The 23871-nt window shown below is 48.7% G+C and overlaps 1 protein-coding gene across 1 annotated transcript in view; it reads right to left on the bottom strand.

Moving 5' to 3' along the window:
• LOC115124795 (E3 ubiquitin-protein ligase TRIM71-like) overlaps positions 1–14304 on the bottom strand; it is a 45578-nt gene extending 31274 nt beyond the window's left edge. The window contains exon 1 of the mRNA XM_065020185.1: positions 12385–14304. Within this exon, the coding sequence (XP_064876257.1) occupies positions 12385–13104 (720 nt within the window). The 5' untranslated portion in view covers positions 13105–14304. The remainder of the gene's footprint in view (positions 1–12384) is intronic.
• Between the last annotated feature and the right edge of the window lie 9567 nt (positions 14305–23871).

The raw sequence follows: 23871 nt of genomic DNA, 5'->3' as shown, positions 1-23871 counted from the left end.
ACGAGGGTATAGAGAGGGAGGAGAGGAGAAGGGGAGGGAGAGAGGGAGGAGAGGGAGGGATGAGGGTATAGAGAGGGAGGAGAGGAGAAGGGGAGGGAGAGAGGGAGGAGAGGGGGAGGGAGGGAGGGATGAGGGTATAGAGAGGGAGGAGAGGAGAACTTACTATAGAGACTGTACTTACTATAGAGACTTCACCACCACTATCATGTGTCAGCTGCTACTTAATATAGAGACTTCACCACCACTATCATGTGTCAGCTGCTACTTACTATAGAGACTTCACCACCACTATCATGTGTCAGCTGCTACTTACTATAGAGACTTCACCACCACTATCATGTGTCAGCTGCTACAATGAATCGTTAAACCAGTCAAACACACCACACACGGCTCTCTCTGGAGAGAGAGAGAGAGAAAAACAGACGACATAGGTGTACTACCAAGGTAAAGGGGTCAAATCCACACCGGACATTCTAAAACCAGACGAGGACTTTAGGGAAAAATGATTAACCAACAAAAAGTCATGACACCACCACCCCAATCCACTCCTGATCACAACCACTGTGCATCTGCAGCCATTATAGCTGCTTTATAACTGTTTATGACCCCTCCACGCAGGCTGTGTCACCCTCGACCATAAAGCTAAGACCAGCTCCCTGTGTTCAGCTCCCAGGTCCCAATAAAGCTTTACCAGAACACGCATAACCACCAAATCAGACAGGCGAAGACAACCCAAAGCCAAGGACAAAAATCGCCTTAAATCTACTGTTTTATATAGAGCCACAACTGAATGGAACTCTTTATCAATCCATATTTCTCAGGCTAAACGTAAATCCACCTTCACAAAAAAAATAAAAGAACATCTAATGTGATAGACCATATGACTGGACAGGAAATAGAAAGAACATCTAATGTGATAGACCATATGACTGGACAGGAAGTAGAAAGAACATCTAATGTGATTGACCATATGACTGGACAGGAAGTAGAAAGAACATCTAATGTGATAGACCATATGACTGGACAGGAAATAGAAAGAACATCTAATGTGATAGACCATATGACTGGACAGGAAATAGAAAGCATCAACTGAATGTTAAATGTGTTTCCTGTCAGGTATTTTAATTGTCTGTGTTGAACGTTTGTGAAGTCAATTTGTTGTTGTTTGTAATGTCTTGTTAATTGGAGGTGGACCCCAGGAAGGTTAGCTAGCATTATGGCGTAAAAATGACAAATTACCGTTTCAAAATAAATAAGAGAAGCTATACAAAACTGATTTCAAAAGGAACAAACTATAGACCTCTACGCACAAGGACTACTTTCAACAATTTACACAGAATATTTTACTAAATAATTTACTGGAAAAACTGTTTGGATGCTTCTGTACAGTTGCTCCCAGCAAATTCGTTGTTTTTTTTAACTGCGTAAATATACATTGAGTGTAATGGTTTGTTAAAATGTGAAATAAACAGTTTGCTGGGCTTACATTGTAAAATCTCAGCATAATTCTGTTACCATGGAATTGCCCTTCTTTGAATAGTGAAATTTCAATTACCCATCGCTACAGCAACTCCTACATGCCGCGTGATGGTGCAACTCCTACATGGTGCAACTCCTACATGGTGCAACTCCTACATGGTGCAACTCCTAGATCAGGGTTCCCAAACTGGTGGTTTTCTGAGCAAGTTGTGTTTTTTTTGGGACTAAAGTAATTTTAGGAAATATTTCCCAAAGTAATCCCATCTATAGAGAGATACTGTATGTGATCGTATACACATGTAAGCAAGGTCTGAAATGACTATATTTTGTCAACAATTATAACTGTTTGGGGCTGAATCTAGTTGTTGATCCCTATTCTAGGTGGTACGACTGGTGTGTGACGGTAAAACAAACTCAGAAGTTACAACTGCCAATAACAGGAGAAGAGAACAATTGATCCCACATACAGACACACCCAAAAGCAGTTACACTACACATAAACCTATGCAAATGCATCCACACACACCAGAGAAAGGAAAACCTGTATGATGTGTGAAATGGGGTGTGGACTGGGGATCCTGGGGGCCTTCTGGGAAGGGGATGGATGTCACACCCGCTCAACCACACCCATAAAAAAAAAAGAGTTATTGTATTTGATTAGTGCACCGGACGTTACTACTAGGGTTAGCAATAGTATTGTGAGGGTATTTTGGAATCAGAGTTTACATTCCTTGTAGCAACAGGGATATAGTGGAGGGGGAACTGCTGCCTTGGGAAACACTGTATATAATAAAAATTAAAAATAAACATTTGTGTGGAACCGCCATTATTGTTCACATGGAGTCCTTCTCTATAATAATATAATATATGTTACCAAGCCCCACAAAAGCAGATATTTCCATACCCTGACAGATCAAATTATATTTGTCACATTCAAATACAACGGTTGTAGACATTACATTGAAATTCTTACTTACAAGCCCTTAAACATTTTAATAAAGCGTTTTAATAAAATTGTTTTTTTTAGGTAAGAGATAAGAATAACAAATGATTAAAGACCAGCAGTAAAATAACAATAGCAGGGCTATATACAGGGGGTACCAGTACAGAGTCAATGTGGAGGCTATATACAGGGGGTACCAGTACAGAGTCAATGTGGAGGCTATATACAGGGGGTACCAGTACAGAGTCAATGTGGAGGCTATATACAGGGGGTACCGGTACAGAGTCAATGTGGAGACTATATACAGGGGGTACCAGTACAGAGTCAATGTGGAGGCTATATACATGGGGTACCGGTACAGAGTCAATGTGGAGGCTATATACAGGGGGTACCGGTACAGAGTCAATGTGGAGGCTATCTACAGGGGGTACCGGTACAGAGTCAATGTGGAGGCTATATACAGGGTGTACCGGTACAGAGTCAATGTGGAGGCTATATACAGGGGGTACCAGTACAGAGTCAATGTGGAGGCTATATACAGGGTGTACCGGTACAGAATCAATGTGGAGGCTATATACAGGGTGTACCGGTACAGAATCAATGTGGAGGCTATATACAGGGTGTACCGGTACAGAGTCAATGTGGAGGCTATATACAGGGGGTACCGGTACAGAGTCAATGTGGAGGCTATATACAGGGGGTACCAGTACAGAGTCAATGTGGAGGCTATATACAGGGGGTACCAGTACAGAGTCAATGTGGAGGCTATATACAGGGGTACCAGTACAGAGTCAATGTGGAGGCTATATACAGGGGTACCGGTACAGAGTCAATGTGGAGGCTATATACAGGGTGTTACGGTACAGAGTCAATGTGGAGGCTATATACAGGGGGTACCGGTACAGAGTCAATGTGGAGGCTATATACAGGGGGTACCGGTACAGAGTCAATGTGGAGGCTATATACAGGGTGTTACGGTACAGAGTCAATGTGGAGGCTATATACAGGGGGTACCGGTACAGAGTCAATGTGGAGGATAAATACAGGGGGTACCGGTACAGCGTCAATGTGGAGGCTATATACAGGGGGTACCGGTACAGAGTCAATGTGGAGGCTATATACAGGGGGTACCGGTACAGAGTCAATGTGGAGGCTATATACAGGGGGTACCGGTACAGAATCAATGTGGAGGCTATATACAGGGTGTTACGGTACCGAGTCAATGTGGAGGCTATATACAGGGGGTACCAGTACAGAGTCAATGTGGAGGCTATATACAGGGGGTACCGGTAGAGTCAATGTGGAGGCTATATACAGGGGGTACCGGTACAGAGTCAATGTGGAGGCTATATACAGGGTGTTACGGTACAGAGTCAATGTGCGGATGTTGCCTGTAATCCATGGCTTCTGGTATGTACGCACAGTCACTGTGGGGACGAAGTCATCGATTAACTTATTGATGAAGCCAGTGACTGATGTGGTGTACTCCTTAATGCCAGATTGCATGAAACAGTGACTAACAGCCAGGTAGACACAAAGGCTAGCGCCAAATACTGCCATTTGTCCCCAAGGGCTAAGAATAGTTGACTTATGGTCACCAACGATTATGTTAAAGTAGCCCTTAGTGTTATTTTGGGGGGGAATGGTGTTTCCATATCGCTAGGGCTGACACCGAGGACTTGTCAAGACAGTTCATTGTGAGAAGGTGTTGAGATCGTTTCAAACTGTCCCTCTCGGTCTGTCACACACACACACACACACACACACACACACACACACACACACACACACACACACACACACACACACACACACACACACACACACACACACACACACACACACACACACTAAGGAAATTCTACCACTTTGTTTACATGGTTCAGCCCAGCAGGGTCAACAACAAGATCTAGTTCCTCTAGATAGCGTATAGAAGAGAAGGGGAGGAACGAGGATATAGAGAGGGAGGAGAGAAGGGTCAACAACAAGATCTAGTTCCTCTAGATAGCGTATAGAAGAGAAGGGGAGGAACGAGGGTATAGAGAGGGAGGAGAGGAGAAGGGGAGGGAGGAGAGGGGGAGGGAGGGAGGGATGAGGGTATAGAGAGGGAGGAGAGGAGAAGGGGAGGGGAGAGGGAGGGAGGGGAGGGATGAGGGTATAGAGAGGGAGGAGAGGAGAAGGGGAGGAACGAGGATATAGAGAGGGAGAAGAGGAGAAGGGGAGGGAGAAGAGGGGAGGGAGGGAGGGATGAGGGTATAGAGAGGGAGGGGAGAGGAGAAGGGGAGGAATGAGGATATAGAGAGGGAGGAGAGGAGAAGGGGAGGGAGGAAAATAGAGAAGGAGGAGAGGGAGGGGGGAATAGAGAAGGAGGAGAGGGAGGGAGGGAATAGAGAAGGAGGAGAGGGAGGGAGGGAATAGAGAGAGGGAGGAGAGAAGGGAGAGGGAGGGAGGGAAAGATGAGGGTATAGAGAGGGAGGAGAGGAGAAAGAGGGATGAGGGTATAGAGAGGTATGAGGGTATAGAGAGGGAGGGATGAGGGTATAGAGAGGGAATCTGACTATATGGCTCTGGTGTGACGGGGCACGTACCATTCTAACAGCTTTAGAAGCAGGAGCCAGAGGAGAAGGGATCACTGATGCTCTATGACCCATACCCTGATCGGGCTGTCATACACAGATGCATAGCTTCCTGCTCGGCCCTTATCAAGGTCTTATCTGGGCTTTCCCGATTAGAGAGAATAATATATGGGAGAAGGAGAGAAAGAGAGCCTGCCCCCATTCCAATCCTGACAATCCAACCGTTACAATTCCTCCCTTTCATTAGGGAACTCCCGTTGGCTTGCTGCCACACACAAACGCTGATGTAAACTGGTCCACATACGACAGACGGGGGCGGCGGCTGGCAGTGAGCAATATGATTGGCCGGTTACAACAGTAGGCTGGCCTCTTCAGCCAGGCAGCAGGTGATGGAGGGTTGGAGTGGAAAACAAGAGGGGGACGAGAGGACGAGGAAAATAAGAGAAATACGAGGAGTAGGAAAGAGAAAGTAAATAGATCCAATTTGAGATTGAAGGAGAACAAGACAGGAGAACAAGACCAAGACAGGAGAACAAGACAAAGACAGGAGAACAAGACAAAGACCAAGACAGGACAACAAGACCAAGACAGGACAACAAGACCAAGAACAAGATAGGAGACCAAGAACAAGATAGGAGACCAAGACAGGAGACCAAGACCAAGACAGGAGAACAAGACCAAGACAGGAGAACAAGAACAAGATAGGAGACCAAGACAGGAGACCAAGACCGAGACAGGAGACCAAGAACAAGATAGGAGACCAAGACAGGAGACCAAGACCAAGACAGGAGACCAAGACCAAGACAGGAGACCAAGAACAAGATAGGAGACCAAGACAGGACAACAAGACCAAGACAGGACAACAAGACCAAGACAGGAGACCAAGAACAAGATAGGAGACCAAGACAGGAGACCAAGACCAAGACAGGAGACCAAGAACAAGACAGGAGAACAAGACAGGAGACCAAGAACAAGACAGGAGACCGAGAACAAGACCAAGACAGGAGAACAAGACCAAGACAGGAGAACAAGACAGGAGACCAAGACCAAGACAGGAGACCAAGACCAAGACAGGAGACCAAGACAGGAGACCAAGACAGGACAACAAGACCAAGAACAAGACAGGAGACCAAGACCAAGACAGGAGACCAAGACCAAGACCAAGACAGGCGAACAAGACCAAGACAGGAGAACAAGAACAAGACAGGAGAACAAGAACAAGACAGGAGACCAAGAACAAGATAGGAGACCAAGACAGGAGACCAAGACAGGAGAACAAGACCAAGACAGGAGACCAAGACCAAGACAGGAGAACAAGACCAAGACAGGAGAACAAGACCAAGACAGGAGAACAGGACCAAGATAGGAGACCAAGACAGGAGAACAAGACCAAGATAGGAGACCAAGACAGGAGAACAAGACCAAGACAGGAGACCAAGACAGGAGACCAAGACCAAGACAGGAGAACAAGACCAAGACAGGAGAACAAGACCAAGACAGGAGACCAAGAACAAGATAGGAGACCAAGACAGGAGACCAAGACCAAGACAGGAGACCAAGACAGGAGAACAAGACCAAGACAGGAGACCAAGACAGGAGACCAAGACCAAGACAGGAGAACAAGACCAAGACAGGAGAACAAGACCAAGACAGGAGACCAAGAACAAGATAGGAGACCAAGACAGGAGAACAAGACCAAGACAGGAGACCAAGACAGGAGACCAAGACCAAGACAGGAGAACAAGACCAAGACAGGAGAACAAGACCAAGACAGGAGACCAAGACAGGAGACCAAGACCAAGACAGGAGACCAAGACAGGAGAACAAGACCAAGACAGGAGACCAAGACAGGAGAACAAGACCAAGACAGGAGACCAAGACAGGAGAACAAGACCAAGACAGGAGACCAAGACAGGAGACCAAGACCAAGACAGGAGACCAAGACCAAGACAGGAGAACAAGACCAAGACAGGAGACCAAGAACAAGATAGGAGACCAAGACAGGAGACCAAGACCAAGACAGGAGACCAAGACAGGAGAACAAGACCAAGACAGGAGAACAAGACCAAGACCAAGACAGGAGACCAAGACAGGAGAACAAGACCAAGACAGGAGAACAAGACCAAGACAGGAGAACAAGACCAAGACAGGAGAACAAGACCAAGACAGGAGACCAAGACCAAGACAGGAGACCAAGAACAAGACCAAGACAGGAGACCAAGACAGGAGACCAAGACAGGAGACCAAGACCAAGACAGGAGAACAAGACCAAGACAGGAGAACAAGACCAAGACAGGAGACCAAGAACAAGATAGGAGACCAAGACAGGAGACCAAGACCAAGACAGGAGACCAAGACAGGAGAACAAGACCAAGACAGGAGACCAAGACAGGAGAACAAGACCAAGACAGGAGAACAAGACCAAGACCAAGACAGGAGACCAAGACAGGAGACCAAGAACAAGATAGGAGACCAAGACAGGAGAACAAGACCAAGACAGGAGAACAAGACAGGAGACCAAGACCAAGACAGGAGACCAAGACCAAGACAGGAGACCAAGACAGGAGAACAAGACAAAGACAGGAGAACAAGACAGGCGAACAAGACAGGAAAGCAAGACCAAGACAGGAGAACAAGACCAAGACAGGAGAAAATGGGGAGAAAGAGAGAGGGGAGGAGAAAAAGATCAATGGAGATAAGAGAAGAAAGGAGGGAAGGAAGGAGAGGGGTGTGTGAAAGAGTAGTGAAGCAGCTGGTAGGTATTTTGTTTTGCTGGTCTGACATGCACGCTAAGTGTGTGTGTGTGTGTGTGTGTGTGTATGTATATCTAAATTCGAGGGTCAGGCAATTATCCTCCATCTCAGGGACGCCATGAGACCTGACACACACCAGTATGTCAACCTAAAGAGAGAGACCCGTACATGGAAGTGTCCTGCTTACACAGGCAAGTGTCCTGCTTACACAGGCAAGTGTCCTGCTTACACATGCAAGTGTCCTGCTTACACAGGGAAGCTGACACTTCCACATGAGTGCATGCCTTGGGTGTGGGAAGAGTATCATAGTGTACACACACACACACAATTGTTATAATTAAACAGAATACGGTCAGAGGAGACAGCGTGCGGTCAGAGGAGACAGCGTGCGGTCAGAGGAGACAGCGTACGGTCAGAGGAGACAGCGTACGGTCAGAGGAGACAGCGTACGGTCAGAGGAGACAGCGTGCGGTCAGAGGAGACAGCGTGCGGTCAGGGGAGACAGCGTACGGTCAGGGGAGACAGCGTGAGGTCAGAGGAGACAGCGTACGGTCAGAGGAGACAGCGTACGGTCAGAGGAGACAGCGTGTGGGGTCAGAGGAGACAGCGTACGGTCAGAGGAGACAGCGTACGGTCAGAGGAGACAGCGTGCGGTCAGAGGAGACAGCGTGTACGGTCAGAGGAGACAGCGTGTACGGTCAGAGGAGACAGCGTACGGTCAGAGGAGACAGCGTGTACGGTCAGAGGAGACAGCGTACGGTCAGAGGAGACAGCGTGTGGGGTCAGAGGAGACAGCGTACGGTCAGAGGAGACAGCGTGTACGGTCAGAGGAGACAGCGTGTACGGTCAGAGGAGACAGCGTGTACGGTCAGAGGAGACAGCGTGTACGGTCAGAGGAGACAGCGGGAAACATGACCAACGTCTAGAGCCCGACCAATATGTACTAACTGATAATGAAAGTGTCATTATTCCACGCTGAATCGTCCTAGATGTCCATCCAAAACAGCAATTGTCCAATAACTATGCTTCAAATGTTGATTTTATAAATTGTGACAATAATGACATGAAATGGCAGCAAGTGTTCTGATCAGCATGATTCCCTTCTTTCCCATTATATTTATTGAATATCGGTTGAGTTTGTCCATAATAACCGATAATAAAAATCGGTGAACTGTTAAAAAAAAAAACTAAAATCGGTCAGACTCCACAAAATGTCTCTCTATCAATACAGCAGACAGATCAACATCAAAGCTGCCCTGACACACCATGAGGGAGACACTGAGGAAACATTGGGGCAGTTCTCCAAATTGTGAGGCACATGTTGTGAATTAATACCCTGGAAGACAGACTTCACATAATCAAACTCTGCTGGCCGCTCAGAAACACAAACACACACAAATCTTCGTAGGATAAGTGCCCACAGATGGGAGATGCAGGAAGAAATAGAAATGTGTGTGTGTGTGTGTGTGTGTCTGCAAAGCCCAGACCAGACAAAAGGTATATTCCATGAGGTGTATGGACAGTCAACAGCTACTCCATCACCTTCATAACTACCGTCTTCAACATACTGCTGATGAGAAACACAGAGCTGCAGAGAGCTAGGGAATCCCAGATGTGTGTGTGTGTGTGTGTGTGTGTGCCCGAGTGTGTGTCAGTGTACAGGGAGAAACTTGAGGAGGCCAAAATTTAGTTACGAGAATTCCTTCCTTTGCTGTATCGGTCTCAGCCCTGGGTCAAGTTTCCTCCTAAGGCCTCACAAACTGACTGTCCGTGTGTGTCAGATAAGGCTCTCCTTTCCGATGTCTCTCTGATCAGGGCCTTTTCTCAATTGGATTGGCTCAACTTCTGCATCCTCTCTCGTCTCCTTTCGACAAAGGTCAGAAGGTAATCGAGGAGAGGGAACTCATCAGGCAAATGAAGATTACAGGGGTAGATCCCAAAATAAATATGTAAAGCTATAAAAAAAATATTGTGTGGTCGAGAGGCATCGTTGGGCAGATCACGGCTGGGTTTTCCTTTGAAATCCAGAACAGACTGTAGCCCCCTGCCACATTGGGCGGGCATTGGAGCCTGTGTAATAGGATTCCCACCTCATTCCTATATTGTCCTTTTGCTCATTTGATGACTCTGCGGAGGTCATAATGGGACTTCTTGTACTCGTTCCTGTCCTCGGCTGTAGCATCATGCTTGTCTGATCGCCCTGTGTGGTAACACCGTCCTTTAGTTTAGCTCCAATCTCAGCGTTGACCCAGGGCTTTTTACTGGGGAAGCAGTGAACCGTCACCGTGAAGACGACGTCACCGTGGAGATTTCCTAATGAAGCCGGTGACACAGGTGGTTAGCTGATCGATGTCCTGAATCGGCAGAGTCCCGAAACATATTGCAATCAGTGCTAGCAAAATCAGTCCTGTAGCATAATCTCTGATTCTGGTGACCACTTCTCAACGGAGCGAGTCACGGGTGGGTACTTCCCTGTTGAGCTTCTGCTTGTAAACAGGAAGCTAAAGTACGGCGTCATGATGTGAATTGTCGAAAGGGGGACGAGAGAGGGCCTTGTAATGCTTGCTTGTGGGTAGAATAACAGCGGTGTAGGATTGTATCACCCCTAGTGGCGAGGTGAGACGTGTTGATGAAAGTTGGGCATCATGTGTCTTAATGGCTCAGAATTAAAGTCACCAGTAACCAGACAAAACAATGTCCAGATGTACATTTTCCTGCTTGTTTATAGCCTCGTACAGTTGTGCCAGCTTGTCATTTTTCTTGTCCCGAGGTGGAACGGGGAGGTAGTAGGGTCGGCATTTAACAATCAGGTATTCCAAAACGGGTGACCAATGGGTCTACACTTCCACTGCTGCGCTCGAGTGACCAATGGGTCTACACTTCCACTGCGCTCGAGTGACCAATGGGTCTACACTTCCACTGCACTCGAGTGACCAATGGGTCTACACTTCCACTGCGCTCGAGTGACCAATGGGTCTACACTTCCACTGCTGCGCTCGAGTGACCAATGGGTCTACACTTCCACTGCGCTCGAGTGACCAATGGGTCTACACTTCCACTGCGCTCGAGTGACCAATGGGTCTACACTTCCACTGCGCTCGAGTGACCAATGGGTCTACACTTCCACTGCGTTCGAGTGAGATGACCAGTTATTGTTGATTAAGAGGCAAACCCCTTCCCCCTCTCAATTTCCCTGCGTGTGTTTTCACGACTGGTTTCGGCCTAACAACCACAAGCAGAAGATAGTGTTCAACCAGTAGACAAGGGAACGGGTCTCTTGGCTCTCTCCTTTTACATGGACAAAGGTTGGAGGATGTGTGTGACAAAGAGCAACAATGAGAGTGACTTGTGCGTTGTGGAAACGGGTGTAAAACTGGATACAATGTCCACAATGGATTCTAGACACACAGCAGTCCCCCCCCACCCCCAACATCCCCACCCCCAATCCAATACTTCCAAGAGGGGAGTAGGCTACACACATTGTGTGTGTGTGTGTGTGTGTGTCTCTCTCTAACACACACTCCCATTTCCAAACAACTCGCATTCCTCGTTTTACAGACTCACCAACCCTGCTTGAATACCAACCAACACTCTACACCACCCCCACAACCCAACCTCTGCCTCGACTCCGCCCCCCCAACCAACACCGCAGCACCCCCAACCCAACCTCGACACCACTCCCCACCACCCAATCCCTGCCTCAACACCACCCCCTCAAACCAACCCCTGCCTCAACACCACCCCCTCAAACCAACCCCTGCAGGGTGAGAGGGGTGAGGCAGGGGCCATATGCTACGCGCCAGAGCCCCATGCTACGCTCCAGAGCCCCATGCTACGCGCCAGAGCCCCATGCTACGCTCCAGAGCCCCATGCTACGCTCCAGAGCCCCATGCTACGCTCCAGAGCCCCATGCTACGCGCCAGAGCCCCATGCCCCATGCTACGCTCCAGAGCCCCATGCTACGCGCCAGAGCCCCATGCTACGCGCCAGAGCCCCATGCTACGCGCCAGAGCCCCATGCTACGCGCCAGAGCCCCATGCTACGCTCCAGAGCCCCATGCTACGCTCCAGAGCCCCATGCTACGCTCCAGAGCCCCATGCTACGCGCCAGAGCCCCATGCTACACGCCAGAGCCCCATGCTACGCGCCAGAGCCCCATGCTACGCGCCAGAGCCCCATGCTACGCGCCAGAGCCCCATGCTACGCGCCAGAGCCCCATGCTACGCGCCAGAGCCCCATGCTACGCGCCAGAGCCCCATGCTACGGGGGGGGGTTGTTTGACATAGCTGGTGTGTGTGTGTGTGTTTACACAGAGTGAATGCGAAAGGGTCAATGTCCAGTATACAGTAGAAGAACTATGGCCATATGAAGAGCAGCTGTAAGGATTGAACCCATAGCGGCAGCCAGTGTAGCGTAGTGGTACTCCAACCAGAAACCCTGTGGATCCAGAGAGTGAAGGCAATACCTCCTGTGCCAAAAAGGACCAGACCTCATAGTCATTTGAGCGAGTGTGCGTGTGTATATATATGTTGGGGTGTGTGTGCGTGTGTGTGTATATATATATATGTGGGTGTGTGTGTGTATATATGTGGGGGTGTGTGTGTGTGTGTATCATTTCATTCCCGTGTCCCTACCTTGTTGTCATGGTGCTGACAGAAGCTCATCCTATCCTGGAACAAAGGCAGCAGGGAGGATTTGGACTGGAAGGGCTGGGTCAGGGACAACCCTACACCTCCCCCAACCCCCCTGCCTCTACCTGCGATGGGGCTGGCCATGCCTCGGCTTGTATGCTGCAGGCTCTCCATGAAGTGGTCCTTGGTCAACCGGACCCTCTGATGGGCTCGGACGCAGTTATCACAAAGGTACTCCTGGCAGTCCAGGCAGTGGAAGCTGGCCGGGTTCCCCTCGCCACAGGAGCTGCACTGGGGCCCTCCCAGACGGTTCGGATGGAGCACGCTGTGGGCGCGGTGGAACCTGGGTACGGAGCACCCGCCGACCCCCCGGTGACCGTTCTTATTTTGGCCGAGTTGGAGCTGCTCCGCGTCCAGAAGGTTACTCAAGAGGAAGTTGGAGGAAGGGAGAGAGTCCAATCCGACCTCGGAGAAGGAGACCTTCTGATTGCAGGTGGGGCAGCTGAGTTTGAGAGGGTCCCCAGGGCTGCGCTGGCCCTCCAGACACTGTCTGCAGAAGGTGTGCAGGCAGGGGAGGACATGGAGGCGCCGGGAGGAGGAGGAGGACGAGTGAGAGGAGGAAGAGGAAGTGGAGGAGTTGCAAGAGATGGTAGCGGAGGAGGAGCCACAGAGCTCCTTGCAGAGAAGACAGGTCTGCAAGTCGGAGTCTGAGAACGAAGCCATCGAAGGCGTTTTAAATAAGGCTACACTTTATAAAGAACCTACAAGGTATTAGTGAGACGGAGGTATTCATTTAGTAAACATTTGTTTGTTTCTCCAGTCGTGTTCTGTGGAAAACAGGCAGAGGTTTGAGGTAGATATGTTTTTTTTTTTTTTTTTAAGTAAACATTTGTCAAAATGGTCCACATAAGATAGGCCTGTAAGTGTTCTCTCCTAAACATAACCCTCAACTGACGCCAGATATGCAGATGCAGGCCGAGAGAAACGCCCTTTTAAAATTCTGTATCGCATGATTTTTAAAGATTCTCCTATAGAAAATCAAATGTGCAATATTCATTTCAGTTCACAATGATTCAATCTCTACACTTGGATGAAGCTTTAGAACTACCGACTACTCACCATTCATTACAATGATAGTCAACTTTACATACACCTATTCTATTGTTTCTTGGATGGACTATTTTAATGGGCGCATGTCGAAAATAGTAATTTAGAGTTGACTGAGATTAGTTTTGATTTGTTTGTTGTGGTTTAGAAGTGGCGGGGTTTGAGAATAATCCGAAAACAGAGTTTGTATATGATCCTCCGCAAGGTGCCCAAAGCTCCTTCTCTCCTCCTCCAACACACCATCACCCCTTCTCACCGCCCCTAAGAATTTACCGACAATGTCAAAATACCTCGTCCCGTTTCAGACCCGTTTTGTCGGCTCTTTCTAGTCCACCATAAGGGCCCTCTCCGAAGTCGTCAGAGGTTTACAAACGGCAGTGGCTGTGGTTCGCTCCCTTTCGGACCACAAGACCGTAAATTATTCATCAAAGCACTGGCTCACCAGCAACGCGATCTCATTGCCACTCATTGCCGTTTGCCGACAAAATAAACACACCCGTCTCCGTTTTTAAAACCACACAGTCGAAGACCCCGGCATGTATGCATTTAGGCTACATACATACGCTATGATCCCCCTTCTTTCTCTGCACAGGGCTTTTCCACGCGCCTCTCTGGAACCTTGAGGGGGAAAGGCACGAGCCCTCGATCCCCTTCAATCGTATGAGCCAAACGGAACGCCAATCAAAATGCCGGTTTAAAACAAATTTGTAGGCCCAAACGGGCTGTCTGTAGTTTTATTTTCCGTTCTGATAAACGGGGTATAAAATATAAACACAACACAGACAAAACCCAATGCGCTCCTACCGCTGGCCGTGCTCTCCGTCCCGTTCTGTATATAGGCGTGTGTACTTCTTCTATGGGTTTTAACAGCGGTTGGCATCCAATTTGTTGCATTACCGCCACCTACTGGAGCACAACTCCCTTATACTTTGCTTGAAAAAAAAAATGTAGTAAATAAATACCCTACCGTCTAACACTACACTCACTAATTTCTAAATGATATCAAATAAAATGAACACCACCCTAGTCCACTAATTAAATGTATTTATTCCAACCTCAGTCCATCATCCTGAAAGGATGGGACACCACCACATCCAGTAACTCTTCTGACGTCAAGTCTCACACACCCAAATACCTCTCTGCAACTGCCACCAAGACCTCTATTTCCCATATACCTCTCTGCAGCTGCCACCAAGACCTCTATTTCCCATATACATCTCTGCAGCTGCCACCACCACCTCTATTTCCCAAATACCTCTCTGCAACTGCCACCAAGACCTCTATTTCCCATATACCTCTCTGCAACTGCCACCAAGACCTCTATTTCCCATATACCTCTCTGCAGCTGCCACCAAGACCTCTATTTCCCATATACCTCTCTGCAGCTGCCACCACCACCTCTATTTCCCATATACCTCTCTGCAGCTGCCACCAAGACCTCTATTTCCCATATACCTCTCTGCAACTGCCACCAAGACCTCTATTTCCCATATACCTCTCTGCAGCTGCCACCACCACCTCTATTTCCCAAATACCTCTCTGCAGCTGCCACCACCACCTCTATTTCCCATATACCTCTCTGCAGCTGCCACCAAGACCTCTATTTCCCATATACTCCTCCCTCTGTAGTGGTTATATCTCTACTACTCTCCCCACTCCTCCATCTGTAGTGGTTATATCTCTACTACTCTCCCCACTCCTCCATCTGTAGTGGTTATATCTCTACTACTCTCCCCACTCCTCCATCTGTAGTGGTATATCTCTACTACTCTCCCCACTCCTCCATCTGTACTGGTATATCTCTACTACTCTCCCCACTCCTCACTCTGTAGTGGTTATATCTCTACTACTCTCCCCACTCCTCCCTCTGTACTGGTATATCTCTACTACTCTCCCCACTCCTCCATCTGTACTGGTATATCTCTACTACTCTCCCCACACCTCCATCTGTAGTGGTTATATCTCTACTACTCTCCCCACACCTCCATCTGTAGTGGTATATCTCTACTACACTCCCCACTCCTCCATCTGTAGTGGTATATCTCTACTACTCTCCCCACTCCTCACTCTGTAGTGGTTATATCTCTACTACTCTCCCCACTCCTCCCTCTGTAGTGGTATATCTCTACTACTCTCCCCACTCCTCCATCTGTAGTGGTATATCTCTACTACTCTCCCCACTCCTCCATCTGTAGTGGTATATCTCTACTACTCTCCCCACTCCTCCCTCTGTAGTGGTTATATCTCTACTACTCTCCCCACTCCTCCATCTGTAGTGGCATATCTCTACTACTCTCCCCACTCCTCCCTCTGTAGTGGTATATCTCTACTACTCTCCCCACTCCTCCATCTGTACTGGTATATCTCTACTACTCTCGCCACTCCTCCCTCTGTAGTGGTTATATCTCTACTACTCTCCCCACTCCTCCATCTCTACTGGTATATCTCTACTACTCTCCCCACTCCTCCATCTGTAGTGGTATATCTCTACTACTCTCCCCACTCCTCCCTCTGTAGTGGTATATCTCTACTACTCTCCCCACTCCTCCCTCTGTAGTGGTTATATCTCTACTACTCTCCCCACTCCTCCATCTGTAGTGGCATATCTCTACTACTCTCCCCACTCCTCCCTCTGTACTGGTATATCTCTACTACTCTCCCCACTCCTCCATCTGTAGTGGTTATATCTCTACTACTCTCCCCACTCCTCCCTCTGTACTGGTATATCTCTACTATTCTCCCCACTCCTCCCTCTGTAGTGGTTATATCTCTACTACTCTCCCCACTCTGTAGTGGTTATATCTCTACTACTCTCCCCACTCCTCCCTCTGTAGTGGTTATATCTCTACTACTCTCCCCACTCTGTAGTGGTTATATCTCTACTACTCTCCCCACTCCTCCCTCTGTAGTGGTTATATCTCTACTACTCTCACCACTCTGTAGTGGTTATATCTCTACTACTCTCCCCACTCCTCCCTCTGTAGTGGTTATATCTCTACTACTCTCCCCACTCCTCCCTCTGTAGTGGTTATATCTCTACTACTCTCCCCACTCCTCCATCTGTAGTGGTATATCTCTACTACTCTCCCCACTCCTCACTCTGTAGTGGTTATATCTCTACTACTCTCCCCACTCCTCCCTCTGTACTGGTATATCTCTACTACTCTCCCCACTCCTCCATCTGTACTGGTATATCTCTACTACTCTCCCCACTTCTCCATCTGTAGTGGTATATCTCTACTACTCTCCCCACTCCTCCCTCTGTACTGGTATATCTCTACTACTCTCCCCACTCCTCCATCTGTACTGGTATATCTCTACTACTCTCCCCACTCCTCCATCTGTAGTGGTATATCTCTACTACTCTTCCATACCCAACTATAACATCTTCCGTCAAGATAGAACTGCCAAAGGGGGAGGAGTTGCAGTCTACTGCAGAGATAGCCTGCAAAGTAATGTCATACTTTCCAGGTCCATACCCAAACAGTTCGAACTACTAATTTTGAAAATGACTCTCTCCAGAAATAAGTCTCTCACTGTTGCCGCCTGCTACCAACCCCCCTCAGCTCCCAGCTGTGCACTGGACACCATTTGTGAATTGATCGCCCCCCATCTAGCTTCAGAGTTTGTTCTGTTAGGTGACCTAAACTGGGATATGCTTAACACCCCGGCAGTCCTACAATCTAAGCTAGATGCCCTCAATCTCACACAAATCATCAAGGAACCCACCAGATACAACCCTAACTCTGTAAACAAGGGCACCCTCATAGACGTCATCCTGACCAACTGGCCCTCCAAATACACCTCCGCTGTCTTCAACCAGGATCTCAGCGATCACTGCCTCATTGCCTGTATCCGCTACGGAACCGCAGTCAAACGACCACCCCTCATCACTGTCAAACGCTCCCTAAAACACTTCTGTGAGCAGGCCTTCCTAATCGACCTGGCCCGGGTATCCTGGAAGGACATTGACCTCATCCCGTCAGTTGAGGATGCCTGGTCATTCTTTAAAAGCAACTTCCTCTCCATTTTAGATAAGCATGCTCCGTTCAAAAAATGCAGAACCAAGAACAGATACAGCCCTTGGTTCACTCCAGACCTGACTGCCCTCGACCAGCACAAAAACATCCTGTGGCGGACTGCAATAGCATCGAACAGTCCCCGCGATATGCAACTGTTCAGGGAAGTCAGGAACCAATACACGCAGTCAGTCAGGAAAGCTAAGGCCAGCTTCTTCAGGCAGAAGTTTGCATCCTGTAGCTCCAACTCCAAAAAGTTCTGGGACACTGTGAAGTCCATGGAGAACAAGAGCACCTCCTCCCAGCTGCCCACTGCACTGAGGCTAGGTAACACGGTCACCACCGATAAATCCATGATTATCGAAAACTTCAATAAGCATTTCTCAACGGCTGGCCATGCCTTCCGCCTGGCTTCTCCAACCTCGGCCAACAGCTCCGCCCCCGCAGCTCCTCGCCCAAGCCTCTCCAGGTTCTCCTTTACCCAAATCCAGATAGCAGATGTTCTGAAAGAGCTCCAAAACCTGGACCCGTACAAATCAGCTGGGCTTGACAATCTGGACCCTCTATTTCTGAAACTATCCGCCGCCATTGTCGCAACCCCTATTACCAGCCTGTTCAACCTCTCTTTCATATCGTCCGAGATCCCCAAGGATTGGAAAGCTGCCGCAGTCATCCCCCTCTTCAAAGGGGGAGACACCCTGGACCCAAACTATTACAGACCTATATCCATCCTGCCCTGCCTATCTAAGGTCTTTGAAAGCCAAGTCAACAAACAGGTCACTGACCATCTCGAATCCCACCGTACATTCTCCGCTGTGCAATCTGGTCTCCGAGCCGGTCACGGGTTCACCTCAGCCACACTCAAGGTACTAAACGATATCATAACCGCCATCGATAAAAGACAGTACTGTGCAGCCGTCTTCATTGACCTTGCCAAGGCCTTCGACTCTGTCAATCACCATATTCTTATCGGCAGACTCAGGAGCCTCGGTTTTTCGGATGACTGCCTTGCCTGGTTCACCAATTACTTTGCAGACAGAGTTCAGTGTGTCAAATCGGAGGGCATGCTGTCCGGTCCTCTGGCAGTCTCTATGGGGGTGCCACAGGGTTCAATTCTCGGGAACAGGGCTCCGGGCAGCCGAGCGGAAATGGAGGAAAACTCGCCTCCCCTGCGGACCTGGCATCCTTTCACTCCCTCCTCTCTACATTTTCCTCCTCTGTCTCTGCTGCTAAAGCCACTTTCTACCACTCTAAATTCCAAGCATCTGCCTCTAACCCTAGGAAGCTCTTTGCCACCTTCTCCTCCCTCTTGAATCCTCCTCCCCCTCCCCCCCCTCCTCCCTCTCTGCAGATGACTTCGTCAACCATTTTGAAAAGAAGGTCGACGACATCCGATCCTCGTTTGCTAAGTCAAACGACACCGCTGGTTCTGCTCACACTGCCCTACCCTGTGCTCTGACCTCTTTCTCCCTCTCTCTCCAGATGACATCTCGCGTCTTGTGACGGCCGGCCGCCCAACAACCTGCCCGCTTGACCCTATCCCTCCTCTCTTCTCCAGACCATCTCCGGTGACCTTCTCCCTTACCTCACCTCGCTCATCAACTCATCCCTGACCGCTGGCTACGTCCCTCCCGTCTTCAAGAGAGCGAGAGTTGCACCCCTTCTGAAAAAACCTACACTCGATCCCTCCGATGTCAACAACTACAGACCAGTATCCCTTCTTTCTTTTCTCTCCAAAACTCTTGAACGTGCCGTCCTTGGCCAGCTCTCCCGCTATCTCTCTCAGAATGACCTTCTTGATCCAAATCAGTCAGGTTTCAAGACTAGTCATTCAACTGAGACTGCTCTTCTCTGTATCACGGAGGCGCTCCGCACTGCTAAAGCTAACTCTCTCTCCTCTGCTCTCATCCTTCTAGACCTATCGGCTGCCTTCGATACTGTGAACCATCAGATCCTCCTCTCCACCCTCTCCGAGTTGGGCATCTCCGGCGCGGCCCACGCTTGGATTGCGTCCTACCTGACAGGTCGCTCCTACCAGGTGGCGTGGCGAGAATCCGTCTCCTCACCACGTGCTCTCACCACTGGTGTCCCCCAGGGCTCTGTTCTAGGCCCTCTCCTATTCTCGCTATACACCAAGTCACTTGGCTCTGTCATAACCTCACATGGTCTCTCCTATCATTGCTATGCAGACGACACACAATTAATCTTCTCCTTTCCCCCTTCTGACGACCAGGTGGCGAATCGCATCTCTGCATGTCTGGCAGACATATCAGTGTGGATGACGGATCATCACCTCAAGCTGAACCTCGGCAAGACGGAGCTGCTCTTCCTCCCGGGAAGGACTGCCCGTTCCATGATCTCGCCATCACGGTTGACAACTCCATTGTGTCCTCCTCCCAGAGCGCTAAGAACCTTGGCGTGATCCTGGACAACACCCTGTCGTTCTCAAATAACATCAAGGCGGTGGCCCGTTCCTGTAGGTTCATGCTCTACAACATCCGCAGAGTATGACCCTGCCTCACACAGGAAGCGGCGCAGGTCCTAATCCAGGCACTTGTCATCTCCCGTCTGGATTACTGCAACTCGCTGTTGGCTGGGCTCCCTGCCTGTGCCATTAAACACCCTACAACTCATCCAGAACGCCGCAGCCCGTCTGGTGTTCAACCTTCCCAAGTTCTCTCACGTCACCCCGCTCCTCCGCTCTCTCCACTGGCTTCCAGTTGAAGCTCGCATCCGCTACAAGACCATGGTGCTTGCCTACGGAGCTGTGAGGGGAACGGCACCTCAGTACCTCCAGGCTCTGATCAGGCCCTACACCCAAACAAGGGCACTGCGTTCATCCACCTCTGGCCTGCTCGCCTCCCTACCACTGAGGAAGTACAGTTCCCGCTCAGCCCAGTCAAAACTGTTCGCTGCTCTGGCCCCCCAATGGTGGAACAAACTCCCTCACGACGCCAGGACAGCGGAGTCAATCACCACCTTCCGGAGACACCTGAAACCCCACCTCTTTAAGGAATACCTAGGATAGGATAAAGTAATCCTTCTCCCCCCCCCCCTTAAAAGACCTAGATGCACTATTGTAAAGTGGCTGTTCCACTGGATGTCATAAGGTGAAAGCACCAATTTGTAAGTCGCTCTGGATAAGAGCGTCTGCTAAATGACTTAAATGTAAATGTTAAATGACTCTTTTCTCTGTATATATCAATGATGTTGCTCTTGCTGCGGGTGATTCCCTGATCCACCTCTACGCAGACGACACCATTCTATATACTTTCGGCCCGTCATTGGACACTGTGCTATCTAACCTCCAAACGAGCTTCAATGCCATACAGCACTCCTTCCGTGGTCTCCAACTGTTCTTAAACGCTAGTAAAACCAAATGCATGCTTTTCAACCGATCGCTGCCTGCACCCGCATGCCTGACTAGCATCACCACCCTGGATGGTTCCGACCTTGAATATGTGGACATCTATAAGTACCTAGGTGTCTGGCTAGACTGCAAACTCTCCTTCCAGACTCATATCAAACATCTCCAATCGAAAATCAAATCAAGAGTCGGCTTTCTATTCCGCAACAAAGCCTCCTTCACTCACGCCGCCAAGCTTACCCTAGTAAAACTGACTATCCTACCGATCCTCGACTTCGGCGATGTCATCTACAAAATGGCTTCCAACACTCTACTCAGCAAACTGGATGCAGTCTATCACAGTGCCATCCGTTTTGTCACTAAAGCACCTTATACCACCCACCACTGCGACTTGTATGCTCTAGTCGGCTGGCCCTCGCTACATATTCGTCGCCAGACCCACTGGCTCCAGGTCATCTACAAGTCCATGCTAGGTAAAGCTCCGCCTTATCTCAGTTCACTGGTCACGATGGCAACACCCATCCGTAGCACGCGCTCCAGCAGGTGTATCTCATTGATCATCCCTAAAGCCAACACCTCATTCGGCCGCCTTTCGTTCCAGTACTCTGCTGCCTGTGACTGGAACAATTGCAAAATCGCTGAAGTTGGAGACTTTTATCTCCCTCACCAACTTCAAACATCAGCTATCTGAGCAGCTAACCGATCGCTGCAGCTGTACATAGTCTATTGGTAAATAGCCCACCCATTTTCACCTACCTCATCCCCATACTGTTTTTATTTATTTACTTTTCTGCTCTTTTGCACACCAATATCTCTACCTGTACATGACCATCTGATCATTTATCACTCCAGTGTTAATCTGCAAAATTGTAATTATTCGCCTACCTCATGCCTTTTGCACACATTGTATATAGACTCCCCCCCTTTTTTTCTACTGTGTTATTGACTTGTTAATTGTTTACTCCATGTGTAACTCTGTGTTGTCTGTTCACACTGCTATGCTTTATCTTGGCCAGGTCGCAGTTGCAAATGAGAACTTGTTCTCAACTAGCCTACCTGGTTAAATAAAGGTGAAATAAAATAAATAAAATAAATAAACTCCTCCCTCTGTACTGGTATATCTCTACTACTCTCACCACTCCTCCCTCTGTACTGGTATATCTCTACTACTCTCACCACTCCTCCATCTGTAGTGGTATATCTCTACTACTCTCCCCACTCCTCCCTCTGTAGTGGTTATATCTCTACTACTCTCCCCACTCCTCCCTCTGTACTGGTATATATCTACTACTCTCCCCACTCTATAGTGGTATATCTCTATTACTCTCCCCACTCCTCCCTCTGTAGTGGTATATCTCTACTACTCTCCCCACTCCTCCCTCTGTAGTGGTTATATCTCTACTACTCTCCCCACTCCTCCCTCTGTAGTGGTTAAATCTCTACTACTCTCACCACTCTATAGTGGTATATCTCTACTACTCTCCCCACTCCTCCCTCTGTACTGGTATATCTCTACTACTCTCCCCACTCTATAGTGGTATATCTCTACTACTCTCCCCACTCCTCCATCTGTAGTGGTATATCTCTACTACTCTCCCCACTCTATAGTGGTATATCTCTACGACTCTCCCCACTCCTCCATCTGTACTGGTATATCTCTACTACTCTCACCACTCCTCACTCTGTAGTGGTATCTCTCTACTACTCTCACCACTCTGTAGTGGTTATATCTCTACTACTCTCCCCACTCTATAGTGGTATATCTCTACTACTCTCCCCACTCCTCCATCTATAGTGGTATATCTCTACTACTCTCCCCACTCCTCCATCTGTACTGGTATATCTCTACTACTCTCCCCACTCTATAGTGGTATATCTCTACTACTCTCCCCACTCCTCCCTCTGTAGTGGTTATATCTCTACTACTCTCCCCACTCCTCCCTCTGTAGTGGTTAAATCTCTACTACTCTCACCACTCTATAGTGGTATATCTCTACTACTCTCCCCACTCCTCCCTCTGTACTGGTATATCTCTACTACTCTCCCCACTCTATAGTGGTATATCTCTACTACTCTCCCCACTCCTCCATCTGTAGTGGTATATCTCTACTACTCTCCCCACTCTATAGTGGTATATCTCTACGACTCTCCCCACTCCTCCATCTGTACTGGTATATCTCTACTACTCTCACCACTCCTCACTCTGTAGTGGTATCTCTCTACTACTCTCACCACTCTGTAGTGGTTATATCTCTACTACTCTCCCCACTCTATAGTGGTATATCTCTACTACTCTCCCCACTCCTCCATCTATAGTGGTATATCTCTACTACTCTCCCCACTCCTCCATCTGTACTGGTATATCTCTACTACTCTCCCCACTCTATAGTGGTATATCTCTACTACTCTCCCCACTCTATAGTGGTATATCTCTACTACTCTCCCCACTCCTCCATCTATAGTGGTATATCTCTACTACTCTCCCCACTCCTCCATCTGTACTGGTATATCTCTACTACTCTCCCCACTCTATAGTGGTATATCTCTACTACTCTCCCCACTCCTCCCTCTGTAGTGGTTATATCTCTACTACTCTCCCCACTCCTCCCTCTGTAGTGGTTAAATCTCTACTACTCTCACCACTCTATAGTGGTATATCTCTACTACTCTCCCCACTCCTCCCTCTGTACTGGTATATCTCTACTACTCTCCCCACTCTATAGTGGTATATCTCTACTACTCTCCCCACTCCTCCATCTGTAGTGGTATATCTCTACTACTCTCCCCACTCTATAGTGGTATATCTCTACGACTCTCCCCACTCCTCCATCTGTACTGGTATATCTCTACTACTCTCACCACTCCTCACTCTGTAGTGGTATCTCTCTACTACTCTCACCACTCTGTAGTGGTTATATCTCTACTACTCTCCCCACTCTATAGTGGTATATCTCTACTACTCTCCCCACTCCTCCATCTATAGTGGTATATCTCTAC

The sequence above is a fragment of the Oncorhynchus nerka genome, linkage group LG7 (assembly GCF_034236695.1).
Source record: "Oncorhynchus nerka isolate Pitt River linkage group LG7, Oner_Uvic_2.0, whole genome shotgun sequence".
Lineage (NCBI taxonomy): Eukaryota > Metazoa > Chordata > Actinopteri > Salmoniformes > Salmonidae > Oncorhynchus > Oncorhynchus nerka.
The sequence above is the reverse complement of the archived record's forward strand: the minus strand, read 5'-3'. Positions and strand labels throughout refer to the sequence as shown.